We start from the raw sequence: 16,637 nt of genomic DNA, 5'->3' as shown, positions 1-16,637 counted from the left end.
ATGAGAGATGAAAGGCGAGTTGTATCCACCAACCTTAACATTAAACATTTGTGGTAAAGATGCAATTCAAAATGGAGGAGGAAACTATATTCTTTCATGTCTGATTCTCCTGAGCTGATCTCTGCTGTTCAGCTCAGGCTTCAAAATAATAATATAGCATTTGGGGAAAAAGATGAAAGCTAGTAAACCTGCACTAGAGGACAATATGGAGAAGATCTCCACAGCCACCATGTATTTCCCTTTGGTGCTCAGGTAGGCTGGCACAAAGGACACCCACACACTGCAAAACACCAGCATACTGAAAGTGATAAATTTGGCTTCATTGAAACTGTCTGGTAACTTCCTGGCTAGGAAGGCCACAAAGAAGCTAACAATGGCCAAAAAGGCTAAATAGCCTAAGACACAATAAAACATGGAGGCTGAGCCCTCATTACATTCGAGAATGATTTTTCCATCCAGTGAGTGCATGTCCACATGTGGGAATGGAGGCGATGTACTTAGCCAAGCTACACAAATCCCTGCCTGAATAAAGGAGCAGGGAAGTACAATCAAGACTGCCATTCTTTTCCCCACCCAGGTCCTCATCCTGGATCCTGGTTTGGTAGCCATAAATGCCAGAACCACCATGATTGTCTTTGCCAAAATGCTAGAAATGGCTACAGAGAAGACAAGGCCAAAAACTGTTTGGCGGAGAAGGCAGGTCACCTTCCCAGGCTGTCCAATGAACAGCAAAGCACATGCAAAGCAAAGGAGGAGGGAGATGAGGAGAACATAGGTGATGCTCCGATTGTTTGCTCTGACAATGGGAGTGTCTTTGTGCTTCAGAAACATCCGAAGCAACAAGATTGTGATGAAAACGAGAGAAATCGCAAGGGTAGCTAAGATGGCTCCTAAGGCTTCTTTGTAAGAAAGATAGCTTACAACCCTTGGAATGCACTGAGTTTTGTCTTTGTTAGGATATTGATCTTCTGGACATGTTACACAGGCATTCATATCTGAAAGAAAGGAAAAATTCATTAAATATTTCAAAATGTTGAGTAATATGTACTTGAGAGTATTTCCCAATGTATATGGAGAATGTATCTTTTGATATCCTTTACTTCTGAAAGTTTACTTCTGAAAGAACAGTCCTAAGCAAGTGACCAACTCTTCTGTACTTAGTATTTAAACCTTTATCCCTTCTTGGCAAAACATCAACCATTTATTTTGGAATCTATTTTTACCCAAAACAGTAACTTAGGACAAAGTCTAGACCTATATTTCAATTAGCTGCAAAATATGTGTGCAGTGCTTTGCATTTGTTTGTTTTTTTATTTGTTTTTATTTAGAATAGACTATTACAACATCTAAGGAATAAAGAAGAAGAAACCCCATAACCTTAGAAACACCCCTATTAAAACCAACATTTACACATTTAAACAATTAAACATATAACAAATATTTACATTTGATCATCCATATTGTTATCCTTCTATTTGTTCCTTCCCTTATATCTGGATGTTACTATATACTGTAAGCTATACACTTGTTCCTGGTCTATAACTTATAATGTTAAATTCACATGATGCTTTCCGTTTTTCAATTATATATCAACCTTATTTCTTTGAGCTTTTTAGTAACACATTTCCTTCAATAAAATTCAATACACTCCATTCTTTTTCCATACTTTCTACAGATTTTCCCTTTAGTAAAGCAGACAATATGTCCATATTCTTAGCCTCGTAAAGTCTGCTCAGCCATTCCTCGATCGGTGGGATATTTGGTGTTTTCCAGTATTGTGCAAAGGACATTCTTGCACACGTAACCATATATAAAATAACTCTGCTTAACTTAACGTTTTTGATGCCATGCGTCATGTTCAGTAAAAACATGCATTTGGCAAATGTTGTTGCTGTTTTTGCTGCTTTTATAGCTGCAGCTGGCTTTAATAATAAAATGTTTTTATTTGGCATTGGAGACTTCTGTCCCCAAGCATGCTCTGACAGCACATAACAGGACAATCTTTCTGAAGCTCCAGGGTCTGAGTGTAGTCAGAATCTGGATAGTAGAGCATTTTGATGCTCTGATCACTATGAACTCTTCCTAAATTATAATCTAGCATCTTCATCCATTGTGCTTTACAATGAACAGCAAGGCAATTTGGATCACAAAGAAACCAAATGTAGGATGACATCTAATCACTTCAAATCAAGACTGTGTTCACATTTTGTTTCAGGTATCTCTCCCTGATGATACTCTGGACTTCTGTATTTCTTTCTCTAGAAAGTACATTTGTCAATCAATTTTGAACAAATAGGATATTTAGAATTAGATTGGTGTTCCTGCAGCTATTCATTTTTGTACAAGTTCAGGACAGGTTTTCAAACAGATGAATGATTGCTTGACAGACAGACAGACAGACAGACAGACAGACAGACAGACAGAGATAAGTGTTGATAGCTTTGAACAATTTTACATGTAACTTGATATGAAGCAAATTTTATCAACTGTGGATCCTACCAGTCAAACATTTGTTTCATAAATGAAGTCATTAACATCAATCCAAAAGATTATTAATGAGAAGTACAGTGGTACCCCGGGTTACGAAATTAATTCGTTCCGCGGCGCCCTTCGTAACCCGAAATCTTTCGCAACCCGAAAAAGCCATAGGCGCTAGCGCTGGAAGCCGCGATTTCGTGCGAAAAAGCGCCGAAAAGCACCAAAAAAATTTTTCGTAAGCCGAAAAAAAAAACGTAACCCGGAACAGTTTTTTCCTATGGAATTTTTTCGTATCCCGGAAATTTCATAACGCGGTGCTTTCGTATCCCGGGGTACCACTGTATGAAAAAATGTCTCATGTATCTTAGGCTGTATATATCTCTTTGATATTTCTGAACTGACCATCTTCATAGAAAAAAATAAGTACAGACATCACTTTTCTCCATTTGTTACATGTCTCACTGATTCCAGATCTTAAGAAATATCATCCTGAGTTAATAGTTTTGGCATCTTAAACTTCCATAGCTTAGTGAATGCCAATCTAGCCATACCGAAAGTGGTTCTTCTTTTTTTTCTGCCATTCACTCTCTGTTTTTAGAAAACATCATAACATTCCTTATCCTGGAACTGGGACTCTATGGTATTTGGAAGCTTCAACACTGTCTTCAGTGAAGCCAGTTACTAGATGGAAAAGATGGGGTCCACTACCTATGGCTTCTTGAGTAAGAGAAAGAGAAGTGCAGATGTGTGGGATGAAGTCAAGCTTGAGAATATTAGTGCACAGCAGAAATGAGGGTGGTATATTTTTGTGCAGATTTTTTAAATATATGTTTCTGCAGTAAACATCCTACCTTTCTGATTAGATATTGTCCCTTCTTGACATGGAGCACAATCATAGCAACAAAATGCTTGTCCCTCCTTCTTTTTCCTCATGTAGCCAGGATAGCAGTTGTCATTACACACAGAAAGGGGTAGAACCTGTACATAAACATGGGGAACAACTGTAAAAATGAAATAGTGTCTAAGTAGCAGTTAGTCTCATGAGTGACAATATGAAAGATGCAAATTTTTGCCCAGCCAGAGTTAAGGGGGAAAATACGTCAGACGCTCTTTCAAATGTGAGGTAAGATTGAAATTTACTCCCTTCCATACCAACTGTAAGGATGCATTAGTATGTCCTGAATGGGGTCATGCTCCCCCTGAAGGACTCAGTTCGCAGCTTGGGAGTGCTTCTGGACTCGTCGCTCCAACTGACATCTCAGGTGGATGCGACGGTCAGAAGCGCTTGTTATCAGCTTTGACTGATACACCAGCTGCGACCCTGCCTGGACTGGGGGGACCTTGAAACTGTAGTGCACGCTCTGGTAACCTCTCGATTGGATTTCTGTAATGCGCTCTACATGGGGCAACCCTTGTACCAAACCCGGAAGCTTCAATTAGTGCAGAACATGGCTGCGAGATTGGTCGCTGGATGTTCCAGGGCAGACCATATAACACCTATCCTAAAAGATCTCCATTGGCTGCCTATTCGCTTCCAGGCCCAATACAAGGTGTTGGTAATTACCTATAAAGCCCTAAATGGTTTGGACCCAGGGTACTTGGAGTACCACCCCCCCCCCATATAATCCGCCCCGCACACTTAGGTCAGCTGAGAAGAATCTGCTGAAGGTCCCAACTGCGCAATATGTGGTGACCTTGCAAAGGGCCTTTTCCATCTCGGCCCCAAAAATGTGGAACAACCTTCCTGACGAGCTCCGTTCCACCACCTTCCTGGATCTTTTCAGAAAGAACCTTAAGACCTTTTTCTTTCACCAAGCTTCCCCCCCCCCCATGAGATGTGATATTATGCCCTCTCCCCCTATTGTGTAACAATTTTCGCAATGTTTTTGGATCAATTCATCTAAGCTGGCTGTGTAACAGTTTTTAATATGATATTTTTACATTGTTTTTATTGATATGTATGTATTTTATGTTGAATTTTAATCTGTAAGCCGCTTTGATCATCGTGGAAAAGCCGATAAAAATAAAATCTATTATTATTATTATTATTATTAATTAATAATAATTAATATGAGATGACAAAATGAAGGACACATGGAACTAAAAGACATATGAAGATGAACCCTAAACTCTAAAAAGTGAGGTGGAAACTGCAATAAGAGAAATAGTGAAAAACAAATCACCAGGAACAGATGATATTCCAATTGAACTGCTGCAATCCACATTGACAGAGTAAACTCTAGTGCTAACCCACATATGTCAACAGATATGGAAAACAAAATGATGGTCAACAGATTGGAAGTGATCAATATAAATCCCCATCCACAAAAAGGAAGACACAAGAGACTGCAGCAACTATAGAACCATAGCACTGATCTCCCATGCAAGCAAAATCATGCTCAAAATTCTGCAATATAGACTCCAACCATACATGGAGAGAGAAATCCCAGAGGTTCAAGTGGGATTTGGGAAAGGAAGAGGCACTAGAGACCACTGAAAATATACGATGGCTAATGGAGCGCATGAGGAAATTCCAAAAGAAAATCAGCATGTGCTTTATTGACTATAGCAAAGCCTTTGACTGCATAGATCATGAAAGGCTGTGGAATGCCTTTAAAGACACAGGAGTGCCAACACATCTGATAGTCCTGATGAGGAATCTGTACTTAGTTCAAGAGGCTACTGTAAGAACAGAACACAGAGAAACAGAAGGGTTCCCAATTGGCAAAGGGGTCAGACAAGGCTGTAGCCTTGCACCCTATCTGTTCAACTTGTATGCAGAACATTTTATAAGAAAAGCAGGCTTTGACACGGAAGAAGGAGGAATGAAAATAGGAGGGAGGAGTATCAACAATCTAAGATATGCAGATGACACCATAGTACTAGCAGAAAACCTCACAGCCCGGGAACACCTACAAGGGAAGATAAAAAAGAAGGTACAAAGGCAGGCTTAATGTTGAACATAAAGAAAACAAAAATAATGACCATTGGGAATACTCAAGCCCCATTCATTTGAATGGGGCTCGTGCATGGTGGCGCGGTGGCGCAGGAGCACGTGGGGCGCCACGGGTGCGCGCCCCATTCATTTGAATGGGACGCACCGCCCCGCATGCCCCACGCGCTCCCCGTGGCTTGAACGCATACACTCAAGTCCACGTAAAGCGTGCCTGCGTATAATGCGGGCACACTGTACCATGTATGGATGTGAAAGCTGGACAGTTAAGAATAAAGTCTATTGATTTGAGATGTGGTGCTGGAGAAGAGTGCTGAGGATCCCATGGACAGCCAAAAGGACAAACAAATGGATCCTATAGCACATCAAGCCAGAAACCTCCCTGGAATCCAAGATGATCAAACTGAGACTGTTGTACTTCAAACACACCATGAAAAGGAAGGAACCATTGGAAAAGACAATAATGCTGGAAAAAATGAAGGGAAGTAGGAAGAGAGGAAGGCCACATGCTAGATGGATGGACTCTATTAAGGAGGTCATGGGTATGGGTTTGCAGGAATTTAGCAGAGCAGTGGAGGACAAAGGGTCTTGGAGATGTCTCATCCATATGGTCACCATGAGTCAAGATCGACTCAAGGGCAGTTAACAACAATAGGAAGGAACTGAAGACCTTCCTATTCCAATCTGCGTTCCCAATGTAATGTAATGGCAATTCCATCTTGCCCTCCAACCCTTCCCGACAGTAAGGGTTGCTGGCTTAGGGGTTTTAATTGTTGATTTTAATATTAATGTATTGTATTGCACTGTTATTTTGTATTGCACTGTAGTTGTAATTGTATTGTTTTGAATTGTTGTTAACCGCCCTGATCTTAGGAAGGGTGGTATACAAATAAAAGTTTTATTATTATTATTATTCATTATAACAAATAAGCTACAGATCTAGTCCATTCAGTTACATTATAACATCATTCAGTGTTCATTAACAGAATATAAGCATTCAAAACAGATGTTGAAAGTTGTACCCCAGCGTCTAAAGGGCCACTGATTGTTCATCCCAAATATAAAGGCATTTCCACCCTCCATAACATCATGAAGTCCATGGATTTTCATCATACGTTTATTGACTATACTTTTTCCCCACATTGTTTGCATGGTAGAAGGGAGAAGAGTTGGATTGCCTCCTATGTAGACAGGCCACATTAGAGGTCACTTTGGCTTTCCCCATCAAGACTTGGAGAGCTGAGGGATGGAGCTGAGGTTATAGACAGTTCTACCTCCCCTCACCAAAACCCTAAATCAGCCAGAACCTTCAAGCTGCATACACTTCAGAAATAATCCAGTTTTAACTGTCATGGTTTCATCCTATGGAATCCTGGGATTTGTAATGTGTTGTGGAACCAGAAATATGACAGAGAAAGCTAAATATCTCACAAAACTACAAATCCCAGCAGTTCAAGCAGTTCAAGCTTCATTAGTTGGGCAGTACAGATGCAGTCAAAATGGCCTCGACCTATTCATTTCCGTTTACTGATTTTTTTTAACAAAGAAACAAAGAAGCCATGATTTCATTGTTGTTTTTTAAAGATGATATCCAAGCTATTTCAGAAACTGAAGAAAAGAGAGAGATTGAAGTGACCAAAACAAAACATTCCTCTTACTCAGTCATGGATCTCTATATTTGATTCACCTGATTGAAGATGTTATGCCAGACAATTTGGTCCTCGTTAATGGTTAATTCTTGGCCTGAGGGAGCCTGAAGATCCAGTTTTCCAACTTTGACTCTAACCACTGAGCCATTGGGCAACATCAGCCAGTTTGTAATGTCAAAACCTGCAACTATTTCTCTGTTTTCATTGAAGTGCACAGTGTCTCCAGCACTGTTGTTGAATGAGATGCGACTTAGAAAGTGATGGAGCTAAATGGTAAAAGAATATTAAGAAAGGGAAAATTAGCTTTTGGACACCTCTATTTTTCCTCCTTGTTGGAACAGTTTGAAATTGTGCCTTCAGTATCTCCCTTTTGAAAAACTCCCATCAATCCTGAACTCCCTTTTCTTTTACTATTCCTGACCACGGGATTACCCCCAGTATTTCCCTGAGTTTGTTGAAATCAGCTTTCCTAAAGCCTAAAATGTATGTCTGACTATATGCCTGGTGTCTCCTTTCCACTGTATAACAAATTCCAGGAGAACATGATCACTCCCACCACTAAGGATCCCACCACTTGCACCTCATTAACCAGGTCATCCCTTTTGGTTAGGATCAGATCTAAAATGGCTGATCCTCTTGTTGCCTCTTCCACCTTTCAGACAATGAAATTGTCTTCCAGGCAAGTGAGTAATTTGCTAGACTTTAATGTTTTGACTGAGTTTGATTTCCAACAAATTTCAGGATAGTTGAAATCTCCCATCACTCTTCTATCTGAGAGAGTGGTCATCTGTTGTAGAAAAGTATTGTCCTATTCCTCCATCTGACTTGCTGGTCAGTAGTAGACTCCCACAATAACATACTTATTTCCCTCCCCTTTAATTTTTATCCAGATGCTCTCCATCTGGCTTTCAAGATTTATGTCCTGGATCTCCTCACAGGTGTAGACATCCCTGGCATATAATTCTCCAGTTAGTCTGACATCAGTACCAGGAAAGATTCTAAAGCAGATTATTAAACAAAGAGTCTGTGAACATCTATAAGGCAATTCCATAATCACAAAAAGTCAACATGGGTTTCAGAGAAATAAGTCATGCCAGACAAATCTTATCTCTTTTTTGATAAAATTACCATCTTGTTAGATGAAGGGAATGTTGTGGATATAGTATATCTTGATTTCAGTAAGGCCTTTGACAAGGTTCCCCATAACATTCTTGCAAACAAGCTTGTAAAATGTGGACTAGACAAGGTAACTGTACATGAATTTGTAATTGGTTGACCGACTGAACCCAAAGAGTGTTCAACAATGGCTCCTTTTCATCCCAGAGAGAAGTGACCAGTGGTTCTTTTCTGGCCCCAGTGCTATTCAACATCTTTATCAATGACTTGGATGACAGAATTGGGATGCATACTTATCAACTTTACAGATGACATCAAATTAGGAGGAGTAACTAATACCCCAGAGGACAGGACCAAAATTCAAAATGACTTGAATAGACTAGAAAGCTGGGCCAAAGCTAACAAAATGAAATTCAACACAGGGAAATGTAAGGTACTGCACTTAGGGCGGAAAAATGAAATGCACAAATATAGGATGAGGGATACCTGGCTGAATGAAATACATGTGAAAGGGATCTGGGAGTACAAGTAGGCCACAAGTTAACTTGAGTTAACAGTGTGATGCCGCAGTTAAAAAGGCCAACGTGATTTTGGATTGCATCAATAGAAGTATACTGGAAGGGAAGTAATAGTGTCATTGTATTCTGCTTTGGTCAAGCCCCACCTGGAATGCTGTGTTCAATTCTGGGCACCACAATTAAAAAGAACAATGACAAACTGGAGCATGACCAGAGGAGGGCCACCAAAATGGTGAAGAATCTGGAAACCATGTCCTATGAGGAGAGACTTAGGCAGCTGGATATGTACAGCTGGGACAAGAAACAGTTAAGAGGTGATATGACAACCTTGTATCTTGAAGAGAAACGACAACGCAGAAAGAACCGCAACCCGGAAACATCACCCAAGGAGACTTTCCACTGTGCTTTCTGCAACCAGACCTGTTTATCTCGGATTGGCCTTTTTAGTCACCAACACGCTTGTACAAAGCGCGGGATGAGTCCTTCCTGAATCTTCATTCACGAAGCAAAGTCAGAGAGAAATAAGTATTTGAAGGGCCGCAACATTGAGGCTGGAGCAAGCTTGTTTTCTGCTGCTCCAGAGAATAGGACCTGGAACAATGGATCCAAGTTACAGGAAAAGAGATTCCACCTCAACATTAGGAGGAACTTCCTGACAGTAACAGCTGTTCGACAGTGGAACACACTTCCTCAGAGAGCGGTGGAGCCTCTTTCTTTGGAGGTTTTTAAATAGAGACTGGATGGCCATCTGTCTGGGGTACTTTAATATTGAGTTCCTGCATGGCAGGGGGCTGGACTGGATGGCCCTTGTGGTCTCTTCCAGCTCTATGATTCTATGATTCCTTTTTCTACATTAACAAGGTCTTGAAAAAACTTTGAATTCAGATTACCTGCCATGGCTGCACATTTTGAAATGCCCATTTCCATCCATGCGCCAATCTTCTGTGTTTCAAGATGGACTTGTTGCTAGTATGCAATGCATGTGCGATAGCATAGACAGCATTGTAGACACTGTAGCTGTGACCAGTCATGGTCATTTCAAACAAAGTTCCAGGAAGAGTCTCCAGGTTTTCATCCCCAGTGCAGGGCTTTTCTTCCCCCTCCCTCTTTGAGGAATCTAGAGAACAACTGAATGATCCTTCCCAAAAGCCCTGGATAAAACCATCTCTTCTTGTCCAAGAAGGTTTAATTGATTGAGCAAATCCTTTAAACCCTTTAGGCTGATTAGAGTGGACAGTGAAAGATATGGAACCATGGAAAGTTTCTATATCCCAGTCTTTTTGCATAGACGGTGATTCAAAATCCCAGTGGGAAGTAACAATCCACATTTTGCCCAGTGGAGGTGATGCCAAGAAAGTTGTTGTAAACAGTAATATTCTTAAAGAATAAAAGGATGGGTTTTCACCATATACAAAAAATACATTGGCTTTTCCCTCAGTAATGTTGTTATAGCTTTGCCCATGCTGAAAAACTAAATCGGCCATCTCCTCTGTATAAGCCCAGTATGGTAATCTGTATATGAAGGCACAACAAATGCCATTCTGGGAAAGCATTGGCACCATAGTTCGTACAAAAAGGTCTCCTTTGTCATCATCCACAGCAAAAAGTCCAATCCATGTCCATCTGAAATGCTGCAGTAATGTCACAACTCCTTTGTACTGGTGGGTTTCATTTGGGACCATCTGATACAAAAAAGGGACATGAAGTTTGGCAGGATGTGGTGGCAGAAATGATCCATATGTGAGCTGAAATCAAATGTATATTTTATTTTTAAAAAATCAGATAGATCATATGCAAGTCTTAAATCACAACATTATAGGAGCCAGTGTAGGCCACCTGTCACATGTAGGAAATTCAAGTTTACTGGTAAACTATAAATTGCGCAGCTTCTTTTTGGCATAGTTGCAGTGAAGGAAAGGCTTCTTATCCTAGTGAAAAGTTTCTGTTATTGTATTGCCCTCTTCATTTATGTTTTTCAAAACTGATGTATTGGCCCACTACCCAAGGCTATTTTTAATCTATTTAACAAGATCCAGTTCCTTCCTCTTTTCTGCAGAGAGTTTGTTTCCCATGCTGATCCAAGGATTTAACATGAGATTCCTAGTTTTACTACATTCTGTAGTAAAATCTGCAATCGTTGGCAGAGAGACAGATGGATGGATGGATGAACAGACAGACATATATGGTCCCAGCAGGAACAAAGCCGGGGGGAGGGGGTTCTTGGGGTCCGGACCCCCCCCTTCCATTAGAAAAATGAATGGTGCGTGCTGCTGCGCCGCTGCACCCAAGCCCCATTATAATGGTGGCACTTAGTCTGGACCCCCCCTTCCTAAAATCCTGGCTACGTCCCTGGTCCCAAGAAGTGTATGTGGTATACTATATATGTTCAGTGCCAAATTAAGAGGCCCTCTAACTTCTTATGTCCCTCCACATTTGTGGCTTTGACCTTTGCAGATCTGATTATTCACGGATTTTATTAATATATTCTCTCTAGGAATATCTAGGTCCTCCAGTGCATCTCTATGGTCAACTTTAATGAAAAGTCACACTGAAGGACCTAGAGATTCCTAGAAAGAACACTTCACTTGGCATTTGTAGCTCCTCCAGCACAATTCTATGGTCAGTGTCTGGCAGGTGTTCTCTCAGGTAAAAACATAGTGTTTTTGTTATTTGTGTTTTTTTCACATTCACAGGGGTCCAGTGCCACTAACCCCAGCAAATGTGGAGGGACAAGTGTATTCAGAATAGAACATTTAAAGCAATGGAATGTACTCTAACAAAAACATAATTGATTTCAATTCATCTTCTCTGGCATGTCTAAATCTAGATCCAATCTCATAATTCAGTCACTACAGCCTAATATATCACTTTCATTCATTTTCTTTTTAAAATGGCATTGCATTGCAGACCAATGCAATGATCCAGAAATCCCTTTCCCATGCACTAATGCCAAATCAAGTTTTCTTCACTGTAATGCTTTTCATTTGGTATATGCTAAATCAAAATTTTGAAACGGCCTCTCTTGAACTGAATTTTGTTCCATTCAGCTTATTACACCATACTGTTAAGGACATTTTGAATTTCTTTTGTGGTATTCTGGCCCTTGTCACCTATAGGTTAGCTACGTGTTCCACCCATGTCCACCAACTGATGGCTAATGAAATGAAGAGAATCTGGACCAGTCACGAGCCCTTGGTCCAGCAGCGTCACTAGGGGTGTGGGGGAGTGTGGACCTCACTGGGTGACACCCAACCGCTGCCCCCCCCTCCAGCTGCTGGTCGTGTGTTCTTGCTATCAGGCAGCTTCTTCCCGGGGTGCTGGCCAGGTGCAAAAAGAAAGCAAGGTAACAGAGCTCTCCCCTTTTTGCTCCTATGTTCCTTTCCCACTGCCTGTTGCAGCCCATGATGGGGTAGGGGAAGAGAGGCTGCTGGGGGACCACCTCCTTTTTCTTGAGGCGTTTCTTCAGCACATGCATGCACGCAAGCACCCTTCCTCTCAGCAGGTCTGAGGGGGAAGCTAGTTGTGTCTTTCCCCTTGGACCCATGCTGAGGTAGGGGTGTGTGTGTGTGTGTGTGTGTGTGTGTGTGTGTGTGTGTGTGTGAAGAATCCCAGCAAGGAAAAGCCTGCAAGAGGGCAGCTTGCTCTTCCATGCTGAGTTTCTTCAGTGGGTGCAAATGCACAGAGACACACACACACACACTCCAGGCAGGTCTGTCAGTGAAAGCCAGTTGTATGTGTCTGTATGTGCTTGTGTCTGTTGAAGAATCACAGCAAGGAGAAGCATGCATGAGGATACCTTGCTTTTTCTTAAAGAGATTCTTCTGCACACACAGGGACACATGCCTACCCTCTTCCTGGCTTTTCCCTCAGACCTGCATGGAGAGTACCCATATGTCTGCATGTATTGAGGAAACTCAGCAAGGAGAAGCCAACCACTGACCTCAGGAAGGCTAGCATTATGGACTTCCAGAAGTCATTGAACTGCAGCTCCAGTAGACCCAGCCTGCAATGCCAGCAGTGAGGAATAATGGAAATTGCAGCAGAATTCCCATCTGTGTTCTCCTAGTATCATTTGGCCTTTGTGTGACTGTTTCTCTCATAGCATGGTTACATTTTATGACTACTGTTTCCTGGGAGCTTAATCAGTTTTGGGCTGTGTCACATTGGTTCCCAGTGGTATGGTGTTTAATTCCCATTCTGTGCTTTTAGCTGTGCACCATTGGTATCTGATGGGACAGGGACGTAGCTAGGATTTTAGGAAGGGGGGGTCCAGACTAAGTGCCACCATTGTAATAGGGCTTGGGTGCGGCGGCACAGTAGCACACACCATCCATTTTTCTAATGGAAGGGGGAGTCTGGAACCCAAGAACCCCCCCCCTTGGCTACATCCCTGGGTGGGATGTGGTTACAGGACATCCCCCCCCCCAGTGGATACCAAAATCCATGGATGTTCAAGTCCCATTAATAGCAATATAATATACTGGAATAGCATAATAGTGTTCCTTATTAAAAATGACAAAATATAGGTTTTCATTTGGAATGTATGTATTCTTTTAATATTTTCAAGCCATGAATGTTTGAATTTGTGGATAAAGAATCCATAGAAAGGGAGGACTCACTATCTTTCTTGAGTGTATCTTACACCCTTTGGGGGGGGGAGGTTTTTTACTGGGATTGTGTATTGTTGCTATGTGCCTTCAAGTCATTTGTGACTCATGGCTGCCCCAATGTGAACCTATTATTTGAATTTCTTGGCAAGATTTGATCAAAGGAGGTTTACCATTGCATTCCTCTGAGGCTGAGAGAGTGTAACTTGCCCCAGGTACCAAAAGAAGTTTTCATAGCTGAGTGGGGATTCAGATTCTGATCTCTACAGTTTTAATGCAACACTCAAACCACTATACCACGCTGGCTCTAAACCTGGAGTTAACTTGACAAAAAGCCTTCTTTAAAAATTTAAATTTAATTTAAAGGTGTAACTTTAATTTGGGGAGTTGTTTATGTCACTATTACTGCCTTTACATTCAGTGATATATAAGAATTCTGATTTACGAGTAAAATTAGTACAAGGAAAATAACAAAGGTTTCTCTATGGTGTGGTATGGGAGGAGGTCAGTGGGAGGTTGACTCACCGCATTGCCTGACACCAACCCTAGTGACGCCAATGCCTTGGTCACCCCTACTCAACATTTCCACCCATATTCGTGAGGAGCCATTGATGAATTTTTAATTTGCTTGCCAAAATATCTGAAAAAACTTTAACAAATGCTTTCCTGAAATAAAAAGTGTGTGCCAAAGTTGAAAAATCCTCTTGAATACAACTTACCTGTGGAGTCTTGTACCATGCTGAAAGGGTGGCCACATTGGCAGTTATCTCAGAGATGCATCCTCCAACAAGAGCAATCAGAATATTCTGGCTGTGACATCTGAAATTGGGGACAAATCTTTGTGGTGTTGAAAATAGGCTCAAAGTTGCTTTATAAGTCATCCTTGCAGCATAGTAGCTGTTGAGAATGTGGAACCCCAAAGTCAGATTGGATAAAATTTTGGGATTCTCATTGATCTCTTTGACAGCAAATGCCAAGGCCAGAAGGTGCTGGTAATTCTTAGGCACTGATCTGTAAGAGGTATTGAAGGCTGTTTTACCAACAACAATTTTTCAAAGCTGAGCTTTGCCTCATATTACGCTGAATAAAAGTGTAGTTGAAGACTGTAAAAAAAGTAAACCATCTGAAATAGATGTTTTTCAAGGTAATCTTTGGGTCATTCTAGAATTTAATCAACTTCATCTATGTTTATTTCAGTCAGGAGCTTTGAACACAAATAACAATAGCAAAGTGGCCCTATGTAATGTATAATATTTTGGCCAATGTACTGTATTTAAAGAAGATGCTAAAACAGAACATGTTATATGAGAGTGTTTGATTGATCGTGGTTTTTTGTTGTTGTAGTTTCAATCTCTGCTAAGCAAAGGCAGGATCTATGTATTTGTATTTTAGGAACAAGAAATGTAGAATGACATAAAAACGTATGTTTAAAGGAAGATCTATGCTGGGTAAGACCAAAAGCTTACCTAGTACAATCTTGTGTTCATACAGTGTATAATCAGTTATTTAGAAGGAGCTCAACAGCAAGATATTAGTTCCACAGTCCCCTCCATCCAAATACCTATTTTTCTGATGCTGGAAACAATACAGACAGATAGATAGATAGATAGATAGATAGATAGATAGATAGGCATCACCTTACACTTGCTTATTTTGAATTTAATTTTTTTATTTTCCTGCTCATTCTCCCACTTTGCCGGGATTTTTTGGGAGTCCTTTGCTATCCATTTCTGTTCTTACAACCCTAAATATTTGGGTTATAGCATGGTGTAGTAGTTTGAGCATTGGACTAGGACTTTGGACACCAGGGTTTGAATCCCATCTCAGCCATGTAAACCCACTGGATGACCTTGGCAAGTGACACACTCTCAGCCTCAGAGGATGGCAATGGCAAAACCCCCCCCCCTTGAAGAAACATGCCAAGACAGCACCATAATAGGTCCCTATTAGGATCATCAAAAGTCAGAAGCAAACTGAAGGCACACAGCAACAACAAACTCTGAATTATTTAGTGCCATTAGCAAACACAGCCACCATATTACTCCACTTTAACCCTGTAACTGCTTTTTGTTTTCACTAGCTTATGCATTTATCATCAATGTATTTAAAGTCTCCTATTATTACAATATTGCTTCTTTTGGCAGTCTTTCTGATGTCATTCTGCATCTTAAGACCTGAGCATTTCTGTCTATATCTATCTATCTATCTATCTATCTATCTATCTATCTATCTATCATCTAGCTAGATAGCCATCCATCCATCCATCCATCCATCCATTTAGATAATAGGTATTATGCACATATTTCCAGTGATTTTGGTTACCTCCCTAGTATGTTTGCATTTCAGCAATAAAACCAGGTTGCTATTTATCACTATGCATGATAACAAGACACTTGGGAAACTGTTTAAAATATAACAAAAACAATGAAACATGGTTTATTTTGAAATAGTAATATGAAATGAAACATTTAACATTCAGAAAACATGGTCACAGCACTGAGGAAAATTACAAAAAGATCATAAGCTGTTATCTGGTTGTTTCATAGAAGCAGTAGAAAAATGGTTAGGATGCATTCATTACAGCAAAGTTAGTCAAATACAATTTACAAGTGGTTTATATCTATCATTATAATATAGAAGCAAGGCAAAGCAAATTGTACAAAAACAAATCAATATGCTCCAGGAATATATATTTTAATGATAGAAATACATAAATGTCATCTTACATAAATGACACATGAAAGCAATGGAGAAAGAGAGAAAAACTACCTGTACATAGTTAGTTCGGACAATTCCTCTGTAGACTGACTTGTGAAAGACACTTCATCATAGAAGAAGCCCACCTGCGAAACAACTGCACCAATAATGAAGTCACCTGGCTGGTAAAATTCATGAGGAATAGGCAGGGGATCATCAGGTATGGAGCAATTCATTAAAAGTGATTTGTACAGCAGAAGAAGGTGGCATACTGCCACAAGAATGATACCATTGAGAAACCTTCTCCTTCCAACACTGAATCCCATGTTTCCATCTACAGCATTATTGTTGCAGTCTCTCTGAGATTATGCAGGTTCCATCATTACACAGTTATAGCTTCTGTACAGGGTGTGGTATATAAGTACCCTTCACTGGTTTTGGTTGTTCATTCTCCTCACTTTATCTTCTAATGGTGATATATTATCCTTCTGTTTTTTAAAAAAATCTTTTTACCTAGTTGTATAACTATAAGCAATCAAGTTTTATACAGGGTTTTTTTTGTTGTTGTTGCAAATAATAGTTTTTAACAGAAGCAATTATGTAGTTTGACTTTTGATTT

At 40.4% G+C, this 16,637-nt stretch overlaps 1 protein-coding gene across 1 annotated transcript; it reads right to left on the bottom strand.

The window, feature by feature from the left end:
* Positions 1-84: 84 nt before the first annotated feature.
* LOC121933763 (vomeronasal type-2 receptor 26-like) lies at positions 85-16,344 on the bottom strand. The gene is made up of 6 exons (XM_042473754.1): positions 16,091-16,344; positions 14,041-14,332; positions 9,605-10,396; positions 7,119-7,346; positions 3,330-3,456; positions 85-995 (listed from the first exon to the last, which is right to left on the bottom strand). The coding sequence occupies exons 1-6, from the start codon at positions 16,342-16,344 to the stop codon at positions 85-87; spliced, it is 2,604 nt and encodes an 867-aa protein (XP_042329688.1).
* Positions 16,345-16,637: the final 293 nt, after the last annotated feature.

Source organism: Sceloporus undulatus, chromosome 6 (genome assembly GCF_019175285.1).
Source record: "Sceloporus undulatus isolate JIND9_A2432 ecotype Alabama chromosome 6, SceUnd_v1.1, whole genome shotgun sequence".
Classification (NCBI taxonomy): Eukaryota; Metazoa; Chordata; class Lepidosauria; order Squamata; family Phrynosomatidae; genus Sceloporus; species Sceloporus undulatus.
Note: the sequence above shows the minus strand (reverse complement) of the source record. Positions and strands in the feature narration are given on the sequence as shown.